The following is a 20399-nucleotide window of genomic DNA, read 5'->3' on the forward strand; positions in this document are numbered from 1 at the left end:
ACCTGGCAGTACAAGTCACCAAAGCTTGGAATGATACCACAGGGGCGGGGGGCGGGAGGGAATGCAGTGGTTTCTATGCTCAGTTAATCAAAGCTGGAATGGATTCTAGAACATGTGAAATATGAACAGTTCTTTGAAATGCCGAACTGTCCTGGTGCAATTGTTCTACTTGATGCACACAGTGCCAGATCAATTACATTGATCACTCCAATGTATCTGGCTACTGCCTTCAATGGGAGGCTCATCTGCACCTCCACAAAAAAATCCAGTGGGCCAACTCTTCTGAAGAACTATATGTATAAAGGTCAGTGACAAAATGACCCCAAAATGTTTAAGAATAATTACTAACAGGTTGAGCTATTTGATAGAGGAACAAACTGCTTTGGGAGGTGAGAGGCTCTCCTTCACAAGAAGTATTTAAGCAGATGTTGGACACCTGTGTGTCAGGGAGGCTGTCGTTGGATCCTTCATTGAGGATCCTGCATTGAAAAGGGGGGTTGGACTACATGAACGCCATGGTCAATTTCAACTCTCTGATCCCATGATTTTACGATTCTACCAAAGTTGTTGAATTCATCATACAAAAACCTGGTCCGATTTAGTGACATCTGGAAGGTGTATTTATTTAAATGATTTCTATATTGCACATCAGCAGAACTTCCAAAGTGAGTGATATTATTAATAATTAACAGCACAGTCCTATATGTGTCTATTCAGAATAAAGTCCATTTAGTTCAGTGGGACTTACATCCAAGTCAGTAAGGACAGGACTGCAGCCTATCTTGCTGAAGAGGACCTTTACGGTCAAAATGCATACAGCAAACTGAAATTTTAAACCTTAGTTTTGATGTTTTAGGGTTCCATGTCACTTTGTGTTTGCAAACAATGTGCCCACTCATAAGGATGGATGAATCTGTCAATTTCAGGTTCTCGCATTTTCTAATTTTTCCAATCTTAAGTCTGGTTATCCAAAGCTTAGATTTTTTTAAAAAAAAAATTCACATAAAAATTCAAAACTTTTTTGTGCATAATTTTCCTAATATGTGGATTTTTGTATGTAGTTTTGCCTAATATACAAATTTTACAAGCAATTTTCCAAATATTTTCAAATATCCTGATACAATGCATTTTAACAGCATTTTCCCTAATATACGTATATTTTGTTTGGACAACACTACAAAATTTGGAGAAGTGTGAAATATGAAGGATAACTGAGTTTCCATTTGCAAGGTGGTTCAAGGGGCAAAATCAGGTACTTTCACATTCAAATGCAAACAGAACGCATTTCTCCCCCAGCCCTGCTAATGTATCTGTATATTGATTTTAGAGGTGCAATGTCTTCAATAAAAATAGAAACAAATAGAAATATACAGATGCTAGCTAGCTTTCTTTTTCCATCTGACTAAGCCCCAAGCAAATTCCTTGACCCAGGCCTAACACTACTTATGAACTAAACATATGAAACTGCCTTGTAGCAAACCAAACCCATTGGCAAGGCTATCTGTTCTGACTGGCAGTAGCATTCCAAGATCTCAAATGAAGGTCTTCCCAGCCCTGTGATCTGTGATCCTTTAAGATGGAGATGTTAGGGGCTGAACCTGGAACCTTCTGCATGCAAGGCATGTGCTCTAACTACTGAGCAACAGCCTCTCAGGAAACCTCCCTCAATGTTAATGTATCACATTTGCATTGCACCTTTCCTCCAGAAAGCTCAAAGTGTTACACATTGGATTCTCGGATGGACTCAGGTGGCTATATATTTGTCTCCATTATCGGAGGCGGTATTCCTCTGGATAACAGTTGCTGGGAACACAAGTATGAGGGGGCAGTTGCCCTCATGTTCTACTTGTGGGTTTCTCGCAGGCAGCTGTCTGTCCACTGTGTGAACAGAACGCTGGACTAGATGAAACCTTGGTGTGATTCAGCATGGTTCTGCTTGTGTTTTTATGACTCCCATCCACAGCACTGACCAGAAAGGATTAAAGATGGAGGGAAAATACACTCTGCATATGCTCAAAGTATGCCCACTTTTATTATTTTGCAACTGTTCTAGGGCCTACACTGTTCTAGGCCTGACCCTAGGAAGATGGCATATTCTAGGGCTAATCAGTGGTAAGCACTGTCTCATGTTAAGTTCTCTCCTTCGACTTACACAACCACTGTCAACAGTAAATAAATCTCAGTCATAAGCACAATTCTTTCCTTTGTGTGTGTCTGGATTGAGTAAAAAAATACAGGAGAGGGATATGGCCCGCTGCCACATGTATACTCACCTTTGGTCTGAGAAGGGCTTTCCCATGTTTTGAAATACAGCTGACATTTCAATCCACCGTAACCTATTTGCTAAGTATTCATTTGCTCCTTTCTTTATGGGCATCCAATAAAAGATTGCCATTTTATTATCCATTAAAAAAAAGATGGGAGGAATTAAATAAAAACCATGGAAGACATTTGCTGGAAGTAATAAATAATTTACCTCCAATTTCCACACTGAAGATTAAACCGACAACTGCTAAAAAGTTATTAAAGAGTGACTAAAGAGATTTTTGGAATCGAGGTGCCAGCATTTTTAAAAAGTAACAATGCAGTCCTCTGCATGTCTACTCAGAAGTAAGACCCACTATGTTTGGGGCATTCGAGGTTTTAAAAATAGATTTTGTTGAAACGACTTTAATAAGCTCCCCATTCTGTTGTGAGGTTTCTTTAACTTAGAAATCTGACCTTGCTAAAAATCAGGAACATACTGCATGAAAATCATAGGCTAAACCAGTGGTGGGCAACTTGTGGCCCTCCAGATGTTTTGGCCTACAATTCCCATCAGCCCTAGCCAGCATAGACAATGGTGAGGGATGATGGGACTTGTAGGCAAAACCATATGGAAACATATGGCACAACATTCAACTCCTGGGCCATGATTCATGAAGCCATGAGACTGTCTTGAAAGACAAATTAAGCTGAGCTAATATGTAGGTCAGACCAGCTGATTCTCAATTATGCTGACTCATTAGGGGGTGCTCTGCCATTGAACGTGGGCCTTTCAACCAACTGAGACTTCAGTTCAAACTTGTAAAGAAGTCCACTGAAGTTATTAGCCCTGCTAGGTAGCCCTCCTGCTCATGCACACCTATTTTAATCATGTGTGCTGCTGCAATCCCCTAAACAGGGTGGGGGAGATTAGCTCTTTTCCAGTTTACAGTCCATTAATGGCTGGTCCCCAGGGACCAATGTATATTCACCATAGGCAACCAGCAGAACAATCCTGGTTAAGAATCTGGAATAAGCATTAGGGAGCCCAGAATAAGCAGTAGAGGAAGAGGCCAGAGGTCAATGACAGAGCACACGGTTTGCATACAGAAGTCCCAGGACCAATCCTCAGCATCCCCATTTTTTAAGAAAAGGGCTGGGGAAAGCTCCTCGACCAGAGATCTGGAGAAGGTGGTGTCAGTCAGAGCAGGCAATGCTAGGCTGGACAGATCAACATCCTGCCTCAGTCAAAGGCAGCTCGATAGGATCATGTGAACTGAATCAGCCACTTAGAGGAGGGATCAGTGGAGGTGGTGGCTCCAATGTCAGTGGGGTGGTGAATCCACTCTGGGTTTCAATCAGAACCAATCAGAACTCTAAAGGAACTATTCAAGGTGAGGAAGCCTCTGCTGAAAGGGATAGTACTTAATTTTGAAAGGGATACCTTGTCTCTACTCCCCTCTTTTGGTAAACCCAGAGCTGGCCCTACCATTAGGCAGAGTGTGGCGGCTGCTTCAGGCAGCAGATGCTGGGTGGTGTGGAGGGGCAACAGTGGCAGCCTCCTGGCTGTTCCCCTCTGTGGGAGGATAGATGCTGTGTTCCAGGGCCCTCCTCTGCACCCTTAAGCTAGGCTGCTGTCCTCAGGTGAGGTGCAGGATGTTGTCCCGTCAACACTGTTGAAGTAAGATTCAACTCCCAGTCCAATTGGCTTCAGTAGGTGGAATGGGGGCTCCATCTTGTCCTTCCCCCTCAGGCAGCAAAATGTCTCAGGTTGGCCCTGGGTAAACCCCTTAAGGCAGAGGTGAGCAACCTGTGGCCCTAACCTCAGCCTAATTTCAAGGGTGTATCAAAAAGTGAGGGTGGGGAAAGGGAGGTTAAGAGAGAAATAAAAGGGGTAGAAGAAAAAGAGAGGGAAAAGAGGTTTCCCTGCCCATTTGGGCTCTGGCCCCAGCCACTGCCAGAATGCAGCTCCTGAGCGATTATCCCTGAGGGAATGTAGCCCTCAACAGAAAAAAGGTTCCCTACCTGTGACCTAGGGAATGAAATATGTATGACATTCAATGACAAGTGGGGTTCATGATTCATCTGCAGAGCCTAAGAGCAAGAATGCAAGACTGAACTTAAAGCATTGTAAGAAATCTGCAGCTATGTCAACTTAGTTCTGGATCAGCAGGGCTGTGTGTGTGCATGCACACATGCATGTGGGTGGGAGGGGTGATCTAAATGTGTGATATTCACAGCCTGACTTCCCCCCATCCCACACTTCCCAAAGTAATCCTCTTCTTCCTCCTTTCAAATAACTGAAGATTCCTATTTGCTCCCTTTCTTTTTAGATAGCTTTAAAAAAAAGTTTGCCCAAAGAAAAAGCAGGCCAATGTTTTTGAAATCATGCTTAACTATACCATATGCCTGTTTAAATCATTTCTATCAAACAAGTTGTAGGGTTCATTTCAATCCTGTTTTTCTTTCCTTTGCACCATGCTTACTGGTATTTATCCAATTTGTTCTGTTCTTCGTGCCAAATTGCAGGTTTGAGATCTCAACTAGGCGGAAGGACAGCTGCGCTATTGTTGACCGTTGTGCAATTTTAATTTTTTTTAAGGTTGCAGACGCAGCCCAGATCACCAGAAGAAGGCAACGACAGCTGCATGGTCGGTCGTTATGGAACAGCCATGAAACAAGGAAGGCTTGGAGATCTTCAAAAGTAAAAGGTTGATATTTTTTCCCTCTGCCCTTTGGGCAGCATGAATTTAAGTCTCATTTTAAGAACTCGTTCTTGTGCGAATTAGGAATTAGGCAAACTCGCAAGTGACATTTTGCATCCCATATCCTCCCATACGTTTCCAACCTTCAGGCCAGAGCATCCAAGACAAAACAAAAACCCCAACGCCTCAGATAACTACATAAAGAAATGGAGATGCTCTATTAATCAATATATAGAGCAGTGGAAATGCTGCTCACCACTCTTCTTTAGTGGGTTTTGTTGTTGCGAGCTCTCGCGCTCTCTCTCCTTCCCCACCTCATTGCTGCCATTAACAGCAATTTCCCAGCTGTTCCAAGCTGGGCAGGCATACATCACCCAAAGAAACAAGTCTTAAGACAAGATGCCACCACTTTCAAAAGAGGGATGTTTCCAATCTCATCTCAGCACCGCCAAAGAATGAAACATCTGGGTGGGTCTAGCTGAAATGCCCTTTGTTTGGGAGAAGAGATCGATCTCCCAAGCTAATGGGCACTTGGCAATCTTTCCCACATGGGTGGTCCACTCTGTATTCCTCCCCGCGACTGTCTTTTCAAACCCAAGAAGCTAAGAGTCCAGAGCTATTTCAAAGAAAGTGATCTATTTTTTTTTTTCACCCGGACGAAACACCATTGTTGGAACAGCAAAGAGGAGAGACTGCGCTAGATGGAGCAGACTAATGAGCATGGGGCACATGTCCACAGATAACAGCTCGGAGACTATGCAGCTGGCTTTGAGGGCTCGTCCACCAGCACGATGTTAATTATTTAAAGGAGAGGACAGGGGGAACCATCGTCACATCTGTCACCCACTTCCAGGCAGAACTGCCACTGTTCGCAGGACCAGATGTGTTTATTCGTGACGTATACTAACTAGCTTCTTAATGGTTCTGAATCCTTAGCCAAAAGTTAATTAGGCAAACACACTAAACGTCCGTCACCTTGCATGGCAGCCCCTTTCCTGACTGCCTTAAAACACAAACACATAACTTTGATCAATTCTCAGAAGCAATTTCTCATCACCAACACCCAGTGGGAAAAAATAAATACCTCTCAGGAAAATAAATCAAAGTCACTCTGCAACATATAATGAAAATGCCTAAATTCAAATGTTTGTCCTTTTAATTCAACGGAATGATTAACCATTACAAGTTCCAGACATTAGTCCATTGTAGCAAAAACAGCAAAGGATGCTGTGGCATCTCAATGACAGAAGAAATTAGGAGTAGGCTATCGCCAACTCCAACAGATGCCTGAAATGGTCTCCTATATACACATGGATACAATTAAACAAACAAACAGCTCTTAAACTCTGGGGCCAAATCCAGTAAAAATTGTGTGTGAAAGACAGACTGGGGGGAGGACGGTATTAGAAAGAAACTGTAGGGGGCGGGGGGTATGTTTCACATGCCAGCAGCTTGCTTCCTTTACAAATTTCTTACTCCAAATTCTCACACTGCTTTCTTGAATTCTGAGTTGTTCCAAAGCCTGGAAGAGTTCTTCAGGGGGACCTCTCTAACGCTAAAATTTAGAAAAATCTGGATCATGGCTAAAAATTGCTTGTGATATCTGAACACTCTGCCTGTATAACAGAGTATTCTGCCTGTATAACAACCCTGCCAGCTAAGAGTCTTGTGGCACCTTAAAGACTAACAAACGTATCATGGCATAAGCTTTCATGGATGGGAGTCCATTTTATCAGATGCAATTCTAAGGTTGCTTCCAGATGGACAGTTCTAGAGCTACCCATCAAAAAACACTATGGAGCTATTCCATCTTTCGCTCCTTAATGGATTTTCTTTGGTAAGAAAACAGATGGAAGAAGTGGTGGGAAAACACAGGAGGGTTACAAATGGAAGATGATGATGTGAATGGGGCAGGACAGTTGCACGATAGAAGTCTAGTTTGGAAGCCGCCTAGTACACAAAACCTTCTGTAATAAAACATTTCTTAATCTTTAAATTACCAGAAGTTTTTGCTACCTCTCTAGAAAGGGCTACCTCTCTAGAAACCATACCAATGTTACTGTCCAATTTAACCTGCTTTTGTCATACAGGTGTTCTCAATACAAAGCCAGATTTTAACATTTGGGAGGCCCCATGGCTCAGTGGTAGAGCACCAAGCAATCCAAGGCAAACCATTCAACATCACAGTAATTCAAGTCTATGCCCCAACCACTGAGGCCGAAGAAGCTGAGGTTGATCGGTTCTATGAAGACCTACAACACCTTCTAGAACTAACACCAAAAAAAGATGTCCTCTTCATCATAGGGGATTGGAATGCTAAAGTAGGAAGTCAAGAAATGACCGGGATAACAGGCAGGCATGGCCTTGGTGTACAAAATGAAGCAGGACAAAAGCTAATAGAGTTTTGCCAAGAGAACATGTTGATCATAGCAAACACTCTTTTCCAACAGCACAAGAGGCGACTCTACACAGGGACATCACCAGATGGTCAATATCGAAATCAGATTGATTATGTCCTTTGCAGCCAAAGATGGAGAAGCTCCATACAGTCAGTCAAAACAAGACCTGGAGCTGACTGTGGCTCAGATCATGAGCTGCTTCTTGCAAAATTTCGGCTTAAATTGAAGAACGTCGGGAAAACCACTAAACCATTCACGTATGACCTCAATCATATCCCTGATGAATATACAGTGGAGGTGAGGAATAGATTTCAGGGATTAGACCTGATAGACAGAGTGCCTGAGGAACTATGGACGGAGGTCCGTAACATTGTTCAGGAGGCAGCAACGAAATCCATCCCAAAGAAAAAGAAATGCAAGAAAGCCAAGTGGCTGTCTGATGAGGCTTTACAAGTAGCTCACAAAAGAAAGGAAGCGAAAAGCAAGGAAGAAAGGGGAAGATATACCCAACTGAATGCAGAGTTCCAGAGAATAGCAAGGAGAGACAAGAAGGCCTTCTTAAATGAACAATGCAAAGAAATCGAGGAAAACAACAGAATGGGAAAGACTAGAGATCTCTTCAAGAAAATTGGAGATCTCAAGGGAACGTTTTGTACAAAGACGGGCATGATAAAGGACAAAGAAGGCAGGGACCTAACAGAAGCAGATGAGATTAAGAAGAGGTGGCAAGAATACACAGAAGAACTATACAGGAAAGATCTGAATGTCCCTGATAGCCATGATAGTGCGGTCACTGAACTTGAGCCGGACATCCTAGAGAGTGAAGTCAAGTGGGCCTTAGGAAGCATTACTAACAACAAAGCTAGCGGAGATGACAGTATTCCAGCCGAGTTATTTAAAATCCTAAAAGATGATGCTGTTAAAGTGCTGCATTCAATATGCCAACAAATCTGGAACACTCAACAGTGGCCACAAGACTGGAAAAGGTCAGTTTACATTCCAATTCCAAAGAAGGGCAACGCCAAAGAGTGTTCAAACTACTGCACCATTGCGCTCATTTCACATGCCAGCAAGGTGATGCTCAAAATCCTACAAGCTAGGCTTCAGCAGTATGCGAACTGAGAACTACCGGAAGTACAAGCTGGGTTTCGAAGAGGCAGAGGAACTAGAGATCAAATCGCCAACATTCGCTGCATCATGGAGAAAGCAAGAGAATTCCAGAAAAACGTCTATTTCTGCTTCATTGACTACGCTAAAGCCTTTGATTGTGTGGATCACAACAAACTGTGGCAAATTCTTAAAGTGATGGGAGTACCAGTCCACCTTACCTGTCTCCTGAGAAACCTGTACGAGGGTCAAGAAGCAACAATAAGAACCAGACATGGAACAACCGAGTGGTTCAAAATTGGGAAAGGAGTACGACAAGGCTGCATATTGTCACCCTGCTTATTTAACTTATATGCAGAGTACATCATGAGAAATGCTGGGTTGGATGAATCAGAGGTCGGAATTAAGATTGCTGGGAGAATTATCAACAACCTCCGATATGCAGACGATACCACCCTAATGGCAGAAAGCGAAGAGGATCTAAAGAGCCTCTTGTTGAGGGTGAAAGAGGAGTGCAAAAGCTGGTTTGAAACTCAACATTAAAAAAACTAAGATCATGGCATCTGGCCCCATCACTTCCTGGCATATAGAAGGGGAAGAAATGGAAGCAGTGACAGATTTTACTTTCTTGGGCTCCAAGATCACCGCAGACGGTGACTGTAGCCATGAAATTAAAAGACGCTTGCTCCTTGGGAGGAAAGCTATGGCCAACCTAGACAGCATAGTAAGAAGCAGAGACATCACCTTGCTGACAAAGGTCCGTCTAATCAAAGCTATGGTTTTCCCAGTAGTAATGTATGGCTGTGAGAGCTGGACTATAAGGAAGGCTGAGCGCCGAAGAATTGATGCTTTCGAACTGTGGTGCTGGAGAAGACTCTTACGAGTGCCCTGGACTGCAAGGAGGTCCAATCAGTCCATCCTAAAGGAAATCAACCCTGAGTGCTCATTGGAAGGACAGATAATGAAGCTGAAGCTCCAATATTTTGGCCACCTAATGCGAAGAGAAAACTCCCTGGAAAAGACCCTGATGCTGGGAAAGACTGAAGGCAAAAGGAGGAGGGGACGGCAGAGGATGAGATGGCTAGATAGCATCACGGATGCAATGAATATGAACTTGAGCACGCTCCGGGAGAGAGCGCAGGACAGGAAGGCCTGGCGTGCTATGGTCCATGGGGTCACGAAGAGTCGGACACGACTGAACGACTGAACAGCAACAACAAGGCCCCATGGCTCAGTGGTAGAGCACCTGCCCGGCATGCAGGAAGTCCCAGGTTCAATCCCCAACATCTCCAGGTAGGGCTGGAAAAATGCCTGCCCGAAACCCTGGAGAGCTGCCCATCGGTGCTGCCCATCGGTGTTGACAATACCGAACTAGATGGGCCAACGGTCTGAGGCAGTATAAGGTGGCTTCCTGTATTTCTAAACTGTGATCCACGGACTGCTGGTGGTCCACCAGCTCCATTCAGAGGTAGTCAAGAATACTTGTATTTGGATTTGTTTTCTGATGACAGAGATCAAGGCTGTTTTGACCCAGGCCAGACTATCAAAGAGGCTAACAATGCTGGGCCAGACGGACCAATCGTCTGACTTAGTATAAGGCATCTTCCTATGTTCCTATGATCATTTTCGCTTCTGGAATTGTGCTAATGAAATGAAGATGGGGAGAACAACAAGGGCACGCTCCATGATAGGGTTAGTAGAAGGAGAGGAAGCAAGAAAGATGAGAAGACACAGAAAGACTACCAAGGATGCAACCCTGTACACATTCACCTGGGAGTCAGTCCCACTGAACACACCGAAGCCTACCTCTCAGTAGACATGTATACGTTTGCTCAGCATGACCGTTTCCTCCCATGCAAACCACCCCAGCCAACAGTTTTGTGAGGTGGCCTCAAGGGATCTCACATGAGGACAGATTGGGCAACAAACCAGATCACATTCCTCAAGCATGCCTCAACTGAGTCTGGTTTATGCATCTGACAAAAACCCTTGCCCTCCTCTTAAGACAGATGCTGCTGTGTACTAATAAAACAAAAACAATAAAAACCTAGATTTTTACTGTGATCAAGGATAGACCTCACTTGGGCTTCCAAATTGCTTCACAAAAAGTAATGTGTGTATTGTTATAGTCAGAGAAATGAAAAACGGCTTGCTGTGAAAAGCAGCAGCGGACCTGAGGCAGCAGAGGCCTCAGGGTCTACAAAGCGGGGGGGGGGGGGGTTACAAAGCCCGAATCATACAGTGATATACAGCCTGCAAATCACATCTCAGTTTAAAGACCTATCTTCTGGGGCAGGGGGCAGGCCCATGACATGAAGCCAGAGAGCCTGCAAGGGGGGGGGGGCATGTGCAGTGCCAACCACAAGACAAAAACAAAGCATGCATTGAGGCAGGGTAATTTATTTATTTTAAAATTTTATTTATTCACTCGCTTATTATTTGTATCCCATACAGGAGCTTAGGATGGCTTACTTGAGTTTTCCCATTTTATCTTCCTAACAACCTTGTAAGGCAGGCTGAGAGAGAGAGAGAGAGCATGTGACTGGCCCAAGGAGCTTTGGGACTGGGCAAGGATTTGACAGGGCACCTGCTTTCCATGCAGGTCCCAGGTTCGCTCCCTGACATCTCCAGATAAGGCGTGGAAGGACTCTGGCCTTCATCCTGGAGAGCTGCTGCCAGTCAGTGTTGACAATACTGGGCTAGATGGGCCAGCGGTCTGACTCTATATAAGGCTCCTTCCTATGTTCCTATCTGACATCCTTCATGCACCTAGTTCAAGGCTGGCAGCAGGATTAAGTCCCGACCCACTGGACGCTTGTCCAAGCCATATCTTTTGAAATGGGTGTTGGACCTTTCTATTTGGGCTGGGACGGTGAAGGGAAACTTTTGGTTGCAGGTTAATCCTAGCCCTGTATTTTTACTGCTCAGCTGTATAATAAATGTTCAAGAAGGATATTTTGGGGGTTCTTTTTCCTGCAATAGCGGCCAGAGCCCTGGTCAGCAACTAAAAGCACAATCCTATGCATGTTTAGACAGAAAAAAATCCTGCAACTCCCAGCATTCTCCAGCCAGCCATGCTTTTTTCTGCCTAAACATGCATAGGATCGTGCCCTAAATTCGTAAACAGGGACTCTGTCTGGAACTGAGCCAGAGCTGATGGGTCAGTGATGCCTATGAGAAGACGATTCAGGCAAAGTGCTCCTCCCCAGATGAAGAGCAAATGAGCAGAGCCAGCCCTGACATCAGACAGAGTGAAGGTAGCTGCCGCAGAAGCTGAGGAGTGGGGAGTGGCAGCAAGCTGTAAACCAAGGTGTTCAGCCAGTAAACTAGCCTGCTGCCCTCAGGTACCGTAGAGGATGCTGTCCTGTCACTAGTACTGACGTAGGATTCAAGTCATTCAACTGCCAATCCTGTTGGCCTTTGTTCACGGAACGGGATTGAGCCATTTTGCCTTCACCTCAGGAAACAAAAGGCCTTGGGCCCTCCCTGCAAGCAAGGCATTGGCAGAGTGGTTGGCCAGATGTGTGGGAGGTTAACTTTGAATACTAAATCTGCCTTCCTCAACCTGACACCCCTCCAGATGTGTTGGACTACAATTCCCATAACCTGCCAGCCAACACAGCTGGGGGATTATTCTGCATAGCTGGCTGGGAGGTTATGGGAGTTGTAGTCCAACACATCTGGAGGGGTGCCAGGTTGGTGAATAATGCTCTCAGTGGAGCTCAAGGTAGACTGGAACAAACCCCTCCCTCTCCTTACCTCCCTAGATACCACTGCCTTAAAGTATTTTTCCCCAGCCAGGCTCACGTCCAGCATCAAAGCCAGGCAGGTGGAAAAACACCATAAAGCATGTGAATAAAATCGCAGAAGCCAAAGGGATGGGTGGAAGAGATTTTCCAGGAGTTGGCAGCAGAGCATCTGTGCTCTGCATATCTCCTTCCCCTTCCCCACAACCAGCGAATCCAGAATAAATTATGGAAAACAGCAAATTATCATCATCATCAATGCAATTATGAAAAATAAGAGCAATTATGGGTAAAATCTAACATAAATCCTACTTTGAGTAGACCCATTGAAATGAATGGGACTTAAGTTACTCATAATTCAATGGGTCTATTCTAAGCAGGACGTATGTTAGATTTTACCCTATGTGTTTTTGCATTGTTTATGCAGGTCACAGCACTTTAATGTTCATTCTGACTTGGGATATGCATAGCCATGCTCCCAATACACAGCTGCTGTTGTACTTGTCCCAAACATGGGACTCCAAAGACCAGCCTGATGGGCTTTGTCGATGGTGCAACAGGCTGTAGGCCTGTGCTGCTGGGTGTAACTCTATGGACAATATTTTATCATTCTCTATCGTTAACTACAGCCATCAACAGAAATACGCAATTGTGGCTAGAGCCCAATCCGAGCCAGTGGTTTGCCAGTCGTACCAATTTATTCTAGGTCATTTAGCCTCTTTCCTTGTTTGGCGTGTTTGCATTTATCAGGAGCGGATTCTTCTGTCTCGCTCTTTCACATACATAGAAAATTCCGCACAGCACTAGAGGCTCTCAAAACTGACTTGCCGATAATTTTAACTTAATCTCCACAACACTCGAATCCCATGGAGATGGGGGGGGGGGGAAGGGAGAAAGAAGCAGTTTGCAGATTGCTGCTGAGTTAGCAACTCAAGTTCACTCCACATGAGGAGAGTTATTGGGAGATCTCCAACAACAATACCGCTTGTGCCAACAGGAAGTCAGAAGTTCAAATATGTATATTTGCTTTCAGAGTTGTCAGCTTTCTGATTCGCCACGTGCCATCTAGGCCAAACTCTTTGTGATTTCTTAAGTCCTTCCTAAACTGCAACATTTCTAAAACCCATCAAACATACCAGGATAAATTTTGCCAGACAACATCATTATGTAACATCCGTACATGACCGAACGGGCTCTGGAGGCCTCGTTCTATAAGGACTACCCAAAAAGAGCCACCTGGCTATCAAGTCCTTTGCCTGCTTGCCATTTCCACTTGGTGTGGTGCCGACTGCAGTGACACTTTGCAGCCCAACCATCACATCCCAACACAATAAAAATACAACATGTTCTGATAATTTGCAGCAAGGTTTAAAAGACACGCAGCCATAAAAATTCAGCACATTTTGTGTTCATTTGGCAGGTTGCACTGTGGTGATCATCTTGGGGCTGAGGCAGATGAGCCCCCATGTAATACATCTATTGCTGGGTTGTACCATTTCAGACTCCAAGCAGGGAGCACAAACAATGCTTGAACACTCCCACACACACACAAAATGCTCCCTACAAGTAAAAAAAAAAAATAGAAAAAAAAGTTTATGCTGCTCGTCTAGAACTGCTCTCTGGCATGGTACTTTTGTATGCGTAGCATTAAAATCTTCGATCCTCTCTCTGCAGTATGAAATGGTACCCACCTCCCAAACACAGACACATGGGGTTTCTGCTCATCTGTTTTAACTCTCAGACTATAACACTAAGGGGCAATGGTTATATTATGATCTGAGGCCTCCCACTGAGTTTATGCTTCAACAGGAATTAGAGACCCAACCGCATGGAGGCTTTGAGAGAATCCCAAAGGTGACTTGACAGTCTTCCCAACTGCTAGACACTGAGACACTTCAGTGTTCCCTTGCAGGGTCAGATTACAATACAGATGCTATAGCTACATGCAAATGCATGTAATCAAATTCAAACCCCGCTGGTTCTTTCGTTCTTTTAAACAGGTGATCTGCACATAAAAACAGTACGGGAGAGGATACTTGCTTAACCCCCACCTGCCCCTTTGCTGCTCCAAATTGCCGCCTCTTGACGTGCTTTTCCAGGAGGAGGAGGAGGAGGAGGAGGAGGAGGAAGGTTTCCAGTGCACGTGTGTGTGCATGAAATCTGTAGTTAGGCCCTAAGCCAACTGCATGGGTCATCTTAAAGACCTCTTTTATTCTGGAAATACTCTTCTCCCTCAACAGACGGGTAATCCCAAAGTTCTTCATCCGGTCTGTGCAGCTTCCCAACTGCATGCTTCTGGTGCTATATAAATTCTGCTTCCTGACTAGCTTGAGTAGCATTAAGGAAGGGAAAAGTCTTTCCTAAGTATGCAAGAAATTAAGCCTAAGCTAAAGTGATCCCCAAAGCCCCAAGCATGTCTGAATGTGGAAGGAAGAATTAGCTTTTAAGACAACAGACTTGATCTTCAGCCAGGGCTGGTGACACTTAGAATAAGGCCTGGACAACGTTTTAGCTAAAATGCTGTTAAGATAGTGCTGTGGATGTTAAATGAATGCCTTATTTTATCACTGCATGTTGCCCAGCAGGACATATCTTGACACACAATTTTAATAATAGGTTGTAAGTGTCAGTGATAATGTAAGATGTTTAACCAGAAGCCCAAAAATCATCCCAAAGAAAGCATGTTACATGCCCTATTTTTATTTGGTCACAACTTCATGACAAGCCAGGCCCTTTTCAGAGTTAAATGAACTGGCTGAGGATTCATTTTTAAGGTGCTGTCCAAATGTGTTTGGTCACACCTGACTATTTAAAGCTCATTGCAGATGCAGTGAATTTCCCTAGAGCGCCAGCACAAAGGAAGTGAGCAGGGGGAGAGTGGGGAGGGAGAGAGAACAGACAGAAAAGAGAAAAGACAGCTTCTAGCTTAACCATCCCTCCCTAGCTCCTTTCCAGGTCTGTCTAAAAACAAAACAGCTCAAAGCTACAGCTAAATCAATGTTTCCCAAACTGCAGAGAGCTATGAGGCACATCTCTCATACTTACACCCAAAAAGGGTTCCTTTCTGAGTGTGGAAGAGTAAGCGTTACCCACTCTTTGAGAAGCGCGCCCTGTCTTCCTCTGCAAGTCACTGACCTAAGCTTGTCCGCAGATTGGAAGAGAGGCAGCTGCCACTGAATCACTCTTGGATATGTTAAATTTCTAGAAATTTTGACCATGGGGGGGGGGGGAATACAGAAATTGGGGAGGGGCCAACTAAAATGTATGTGATACTTTCTTATCACACCTAAACTTATTTTACTGCCTTAAAAACATAACATGCATAATTTATAGCTTAGTTAGCATATAAAATTGTATTAGCTGGCATATTTATGTAATTTACAGAGCTATTTATTTAAAAAGAATTCTAGGCTACCTTTTAGAACAAAAAACCTTCCAAGGCAGTTTATAAAAAAGAATCCTATGCAGGTTTATTCAGAAGTAAGATCCACTCTATTTAGTGGAACTTACCCCCAGGTAAGCACGTACAGGATTGCAGCCTCAAAATTATGAATATCTTACAGTGCATTCATATGCTTTTTTACTCAATAGTAAGCCCCACTATGTTCCATGAAGCTTACTTCCAGGTAAATATGTGTAGTATTGCAGGCTTAGGTTTGTACAAGCAAAATTGTGAATATACCCAATGTTAAAGAGAGAGAGCAGCAAACTTTTGCATCTTATGCTACCAAAGCACATTACCATCTGAAAAGTAGGTGGGGCAAGGGGGTGGGGAATTCAAAATAGACAACACAAATTTGGTAGAAAACAAAAGCAAGTGTACAGAAAACACTTGTGCAGTTACAATAGCACTAGTGACATAGCCAGAGATCAAGTTTTAACTTTACAGCAACATTGAAAATATTGAACTCTATAGTATACTCAGGAATTATCACTCTTTAATGCTGAAGACAATCTTACTTATAAATCTTCATACTACAGATTATGAGTAAGCAAAACCTTGTCTTGAAAAGCATTTCACTCATTCCAAGAGAGAAATTGTTTCATATGAGTTATTTTCAGTGTTTCCCCAAATTACCATTTTTTTCACTGGAAAAAATCAGGTGGGGGGGGAGAGGAAAAAAAACATGTTTCCTGGGTTTTTTCTCTGGGCCTTCATAAATCTAGTCACTCTGAAGGCAGGATAATTCAACAGCCTCTCTGTAATAGGATAAAATGAAATGATCCAATCACACTTAATGCAGAGAACTCAGGGAAAATTACTCGCCCTCTACAGAGTCTGATAGCAAAGAGAGGGGCATGGCCAGACCAGTCACTCACACAGAGAGACACAGGGCCAGTTTCCACAAGCATCGTAGGGTAAACAAGCCATGGTGGTTTGTTTAAGCCACAGGCCACGGCACATGTTGGGCGACAGCTGCATAATCCCCCACCCAGCCGCAGCTTGCCGTGTCATCCATGGATTATTTGAGGGTTGTTTCCCCATCAAATAAGCAACGGTGCCCAGGTTCGAAGAACACGACAACCTGCAGCCAGGTGAGTGATTATGCAAAGTGTGTCTGGCTTGCAGGCTTGTTTAGCATATGATGATCACCCAAGCCAGGTCACAGTGAGCAACCTCCTCTGCAAAAGGTTGCTTTGGGCTTGCTGGAGCCTGAATCTATTTCCCGAACTCTGCATGGCACACCGTTTCACCTCTGCACAATTACTGGGCTAAATACTTACTGGCCAACTTCATGGAGAATGGGTGCTGGGCACAGCATATACTCAGCTTCTACCTCTCTGGGCTTTTCATCTGAAAAAACAAAAGCATCATATGATTTTAATGCCCTCCATCATTTCACCAGATGAGAAGCAGATTGTTAAAGATAATGAGCAGTAGGGTAGTATCCAATGCTGCACTGCTGCTAATGTCAACGATGCTACACTACTGTAAACTATTTCAAGCGCAACAGAATCGTCCTTGCTGGCACAATGAGTTTTCCAGGGAAACCCATTGCGCTAGCAAGTACTATTGGCACTGTGCTACAGATAGTTTACGCCATTCATATTAGCGCTGGTACAGCATTGGATATTACTCTTGAATCCTGCGTTGCCTTCCACCAGCAAGAGCATCCTGTGAGCGGGGTTCCACTTGTGGGAGGCTTTCCCTGGCATCAAGCTATTTGTCCATCCATCCCAGCTCTGCCTATTCTGACTGGAAGTGGGTCTCCAGGGTCTTGGGCAGACAGAAGTAGTTCTCATCACTGGCGGCCTGATTCTTTTGCTTGTTTGTTCACATGTTTAATCTGGAGGGGCCAGGGATTAAACTGAACATCTTCTAAAGGCAAAAGAAAGACTCTCCCATTGAACTATGGCCCTCCCCATTCGCTGCCATTCACTGCAAGCTCTAACAGGGTCTTTACATTAGTGATTTATTGCACACTCATGATTGGCCACTCACAGAATTTTGCAGGACAGTTAATTTGAAAAGGAAATAAACTAGTAACAAATAGACTATTTTCCATGTAAAGAGGAACTCCCGCAATAAGAGGCGCTAGACCACAGCTCCATCTAGTGGCCGTAGAAATCAAACATATAGAACTCATGGATAAAGGGGAGAAAGGGAGGGAAGAAATAGAAGCGTGTGTAAAGGTCTTATCTTCATCCTGGAAAGATTCCTGAAGCCGAAGCCAAATTCCCGGCAAAATCATTGTGTGGAGAAAGAAACCCCTATGATATCATGGGATGGGGCTTTGGGGGAGGAAGAAAAGCTTCAGAGGGAGGAGCCTATCCCTCAATGTCATCCGGCCCCTGGGGGGTGAGCCAAAAGTCCATCCGGCTCCCAGGGCTGGAACAGTTCCCTGCCACTGCCCTAAGCCATCTTTATTTTAACATAAGTAATAAATAGATAAATTCATGGGGGATAGGCCTGCCAATGGCAGACCTTGTAAGTGACAGCTCAACTCTTCTTCACCTGCAAGATTTATGAGCATCTTAATACAATAATATAGGAAGGGACAGCCCAGTGAAGCCTGCTGAGAGACAGCCCAATGAACCCTGCTAAGACACAGCCCAAGATATCCAAAGCATAATGCAATAGATTAACCCAGAAGCAGAAACAAAGTAACACAAAGAAATAAACATGACAAGTAAAGCAAAGTGATGCTGCACAAAACATAACCTGGATATCCTGGATATGCTTTCTACTGTAAACACTTTAGAAAGGGGCCGTGTCATACCCGTGTTCCCTACAACACCAAGCACCCTGTTAGGGCCGCTCCATACATTACATGGCAGCAAACCCATGTTCACACATTACTCCACACAGATTTCGCAAAAATATTTGTTTGTTTATTTATTTATTTATTTCATTTCTATACCGCCCAATAGCCGAAGCTCTCTGGGCGGTTCACAAAAATTAAAAACAAACAACACACAATAAAACAATTTAAAATATATAGAACATTAAAACCACAATATAACAATACAACCACAATAAAACCTAGCAGCAGTGCAGGAGTTTAAAATACAGATTTAAAACAGCAAAGATAAAAATTTAGAAAGCTAAAATGCTAAAATGCCTGGGAAAATAAAAAGGTCTTCACCTGGCGCCGAAAGGAATACAATGTAGGCGCCAGGCGAACCTCACTAGGGAGCTCATTCCAGAGCCGGGGTGCCACAGCAGAAAAAGCCCTCCTCCTAGTAGCCACCCGCCTCACTTCCTTTGGCAGGGGCTCATGGAGAAGGGCCGCTGACGATGATCTTAAGGTCCGGGCAGGCACATATGGGAGGAGGCGATCCTTCAGGTAACCTGGCCCCAAGCCGTTAAGGGCTTTGAATGTTAACACTAGCACTTTGAATCGGGCCTGGAAATGGACTGGCAGCCAGTGCAGCTGGAAAAGTACTGGCGTAATATGAGCTCGCAGGACAGTCCCTGTTAACAATCTTGCTGCCCTATTTTGGACCAGCTGAAGTTTCCGGACCGTTTTCAAAGGCAGCCCCATGTATAACGCATTGCAGTAATCCAGACGAGAAGTTATCAGAGCATGGATAACTGCAGCTAGGCTATCTCTGTCCAGATAAGGGCATAGTTGGTATACCAGCCTAAGCTGATAAAAAGTGCTCCATGCCACTGAGTTCACCTGTGCCTCAAGTGACAGTTCTGGATCCAAGAGCACCCCCAAACTACGAACCTGATCCTTTGGGGGAGTGCAACCCCCTCCAGAACAGGTTGAATATCACCTAGCCGGGCAGACGAACCACCCACTAACAGTACCTCCGTCTTGTCTGGATTGAGTTTCAGTTTATTAGCCCTCATCCAGTCCATTACCGTGCCCAGGCACTGATTCAGAACAGCCACTGCCTCACCTGGGTTTGATGAGAAAGAGAGGTAGAGCTGGGTGTCATCTGCATATTGATGGCACCTCAGCCCACACCTCCGGATAACCTCCCCCAGCGGTTTCATGTAGATGTTAAACAGCATGGGGGATAGAATAGAGCCCTGTGGAACCCCATGGCACAATTGCCATGGCACAGAGCAATAATCCCCCAGCACCACCTTCTGGAATCGGCCATCCAAGTAGGAGCGGAACCACTGTAGTGCAGTGCCTCCAACTCCTAACCCAGACAACCTATCCAGAAGGATACCATGGTCGATGGTATCGAAAGCCGCTGAGAGGTCCAGGAGAATCAACAGGGTCGCGCTCCTCCTGTCCCTTTCCCGGCAGAGGTCATCTCACAGGGCAACCAAGGCAGTTTCCGTTCCAAAACCAGGCCTGAAAATACTATCAGCAAGATTCTGGAGCCCCTCCCAGCTCTCTGATTAGCATACCCGTATAATGCAGGTGTATTTCCACACAAACATTTGTCTCTTTAAGAACGTAAGAAGAGCCATGCTGGATCAGAAACAGCCGCCTATGAGAAGCCCACAAGCAGGACATGAGCGCAACAGCTCCCTCCTGCCCATGTTCCCAGCAACTGGTGTACACAGGCATACTGCCTCTCATACTGAAGGTAGCACATAGCCATCAGGACTAGCAGCCATTGATAGCCTTCTCCTCCAGGAATTTGTCCAATCCCCTTTTAAAGCCATCCAAATTGGTGATCATCACTATGTCTTGTGGTAGCGAGTTCCATAGTTTAACTCTGCACTGTGTGAAGAAGTCCTTCCTTTTATCTGTCCTGAATCTCCCACCAGTCAGCTTCATAGGGTGACC

At 44.5% G+C, this 20399-nt stretch overlaps 1 protein-coding gene across 7 annotated transcripts in view; it reads right to left on the reverse strand.

Annotated features, from left to right (window-relative positions):
- ANTXR2 (ANTXR cell adhesion molecule 2) overlaps window positions 1-20399 on the reverse strand; it is a 187591-nt gene that overhangs the window by 104061 nt on the left and 63131 nt on the right. For all 7 annotated transcript variants that reach the window (XM_084855440.1, XM_084855444.1, XM_084855446.1 and 4 more), the window contains exon 10: window positions 16927-16996. In XM_084855440.1, the coding sequence (XP_084711566.1) occupies window positions 16927-16996 (70 nt within the window). The remainder of the gene's footprint in view (window positions 1-16926; window positions 16997-20399) is intronic.

Source organism: Heloderma suspectum, chromosome 5, assembly GCF_057233095.1.
Source record: "Heloderma suspectum isolate Gila_16-S chromosome 5, 16-S_ref, whole genome shotgun sequence".
Taxonomy (NCBI): domain Eukaryota; kingdom Metazoa; phylum Chordata; class Lepidosauria; order Squamata; family Helodermatidae; genus Heloderma; species Heloderma suspectum.